Below are 2,322 nucleotides of genomic sequence, written 5' to 3' on the forward strand. Positions count from 1 at the left end.
CGCACAAACCCGAGCGGACAGCTCGGTGCCCAGGGCGGCCGGCGGGCTGCGCGGCGCGGGACCCCGGATGGTGGCAGAATTCCGGGCTGCGCACCGACTTAAAAGAGACAGACCCTGTCTTCGCACCAACTTTAAAACAGACAGACCCCACCCTGTTCCAACCGGTCTGGGCGCCGCCCCCGCGTACTCACCGGTGGCCCGGCCTCCTCCCCGGAAACGTGCGGCCGGTTGGCGGGGAGGGGCTAGACCGGGCCCTCCCCTGACATCCCAGGGCCAAGTGAGGGCGCGGGCTGTGAGGACCCCTTCTCCGTGCAGCCGCCGTTAAGCAGAGGGCGAGCCGCAGTCTCCATCCAGCTCCACCCGGGCCGCGCCCGGGCGAGGATGTCCTGGCGGAGCGCTGCGGCTGAGTCGTCCAGGGCTGTTCAGGGGACAAATTCCGCAGACTTGGAGGCAGCTGGCGTTGGTCCATCTACCTCTAGAGGTAAGCGCCTCTAGGCAGACAAGTAAATAAACATCACAAACTCAGACTTGGGAAAGCCGGAAAGCCACTCCTCGGGGCTTCTTGCGTCCAAAGTCCAGTTCCGCTGCAAACGACAGTTGCAGGGCGGAGTCGGGGTGCGTCGGAGCGCTCGGCTGCGGGGCTGCGGGCGCGCAGGGGTCGTGGAGCCGGCAGAGGCGGGAGGCGCCGGGCGCCGCGCATCCTCGGGGACACGCCCACGCAGAGTGCGGCCCTGCAGTCTGGCCACAGCGGCCAACCGGGGCCGAGGAGGCGCCCGAAGGCGAGGGCCACGACCCGCCAAGCCCGGCTATGCTCTGTCCTCGCGCTCCGCGAGCCCGGGGCAGGCGCCAGGCAAGACCCCCTGTTCGGGATCGTGCTAGTCTTCGCTTCCGCTGCGGCCCTGGTTTTCTTTTTGAGGGTGAGCGGCGGTGCCCGGACCACCACTGTTGGTCACCCCCGACCTGTCCCCGGGCTCGATAACTGGGGGCGTCGGGAGGGTGGGCGCTGCGGGCTCCCCGGCATGGATTCCAGCGTCCCCGCTCTCCGGTTCGATCCAGTGCCGAGACAGGCTTTGCGCTTCCCCCAGCCGCCATCTGTTCAAGGGCTGGAAGGGAGGTCTGGCCGCCTTCTCCCCGTTGGCGGGGTCCGGTGGGGGCAGGGTGACACAGTCATTGGGGGCAATGTAAAATGGAGGACGTGCGCAGAAGGCGGGGGCCGCCCGCGACTCTTACGGCTTCTCGTTACAGTGTTTGCAAAGCGCCGAGGGCGTCCCGGAGAAGGAGGCGCACTTGTCTGGGCAGGGCAGCGCGGCGGCCGCTGAGAAAGGGTACACGGCGGCCTGGCCGAAGGGCGTCAAGGGCGCGGCGGCCACGGGCGTGGCCAAGCCGGGGCCCTGGTTGAGGAAGGCCACGAGGCGCCGCATCTCGTCCAGGGCCTGCGCCTGCATGAGGATGTAGTTCTTGGCGAGCAGCAGCGTGGCGATCTTGGACAGCTTGCGCACCGACGGGCTGTGCGCGTAGGGAATGACGGCGCGCAGCCCGTCCAGCGCGTCGTTCAGGTCGTGCATACGCCGCCGCTCGCGCGCGTTGATGCTCAGCCGCAGCGAGCGCTGCTCCCGGGGCCGCCGCCGCCCGTCCGCCGCGCCCCCCGGCCCGCGCCGCCGCCGCCGCTGCTCGAAGGCGTCGTCCTCGTCGCCGCTCTGCTCGCCGCTGCTCTCGGCCGCCGCGCCCGCACCACGGGGCCCGGGCGCCTCGGGGAGGTCGCCGCCCGGACCCGGCGCACCGTAGCCGCGGGCCGCCTCGGGCCCCCGGGCCGCCCCGTAGGCAAGGCCTGCCGCCGCCGCCGCCGCCGCGTAGCCGTGGCTCAGCGCCAGATACGCGTCCCCGGACAGCGACTTGAGCTCGGCCATGGTCGCGCCGCCGGGGCCCGAGGGCTGGCTGGGCGGGCGGGCGCTCATGCGGCCGTGCCCGCGCCGCCCCCGAGGCCCGCCCGAGCCGGCCGCTGCCGCCGCGGTGCCGCTGCCGGCTCCGCGCGTCCGTCTGGCTGGCTGTCGGTCCCCGAGCCTCCGCGCGCGGGGCCTCTCTGGCCCGCCTGGGCCCCACCTCCTGGTCGACTCCTCCTCTCCGTCCTCTTCTCCCCCCCGCCCTCCTCCACCTCGGCCATCTCCCCCTTCCTCCTCCTCTCTTTCTCCCCCCGCCGCTCTCCGTACTCCCCGCTGCCGCGCGCAGGGCTGGCCCGGGGGCGGGCTCTAGCTCCCACTCGCCGGCTCCGGTTTTAAGGTGCGGACGCGCCCGCTGGGACTTCGCGGCCATCCAATCAGAGGG

The 2,322-nt window shown here is 72.3% G+C and overlaps 1 protein-coding gene across 1 annotated transcript; it reads right to left on the reverse strand.

Annotated features, from left to right (window-relative positions):
• Positions 1-1,226: 1,226 nt before the first annotated feature.
• On the reverse strand, positions 1,227-1,955 carry BHLHE23 (basic helix-loop-helix family member e23). Its single transcript, XM_046678389.1, has one exon. The coding sequence runs from the start codon at positions 1,953-1,955 to the stop codon at positions 1,227-1,229; it is 729 nt and encodes a 242-aa protein (XP_046534345.1).
• Between the last annotated feature and the right edge of the window lie 367 nt (positions 1,956-2,322).

This window comes from Equus quagga, chromosome 12 (assembly GCF_021613505.1).
Source record: "Equus quagga isolate Etosha38 chromosome 12, UCLA_HA_Equagga_1.0, whole genome shotgun sequence".
NCBI classification, from domain to species: domain Eukaryota; kingdom Metazoa; phylum Chordata; class Mammalia; order Perissodactyla; family Equidae; genus Equus; species Equus quagga.

Bases quoted from the DNA above. Each gene is read 5' to 3' on its own strand.
- BHLHE23 (XM_046678389.1), bottom strand. From the start codon at position 1,955: ATGAGCGCCCGCCCGCCCAGCCAGCCCTCGGGCCCCGGCGGCGCGACC.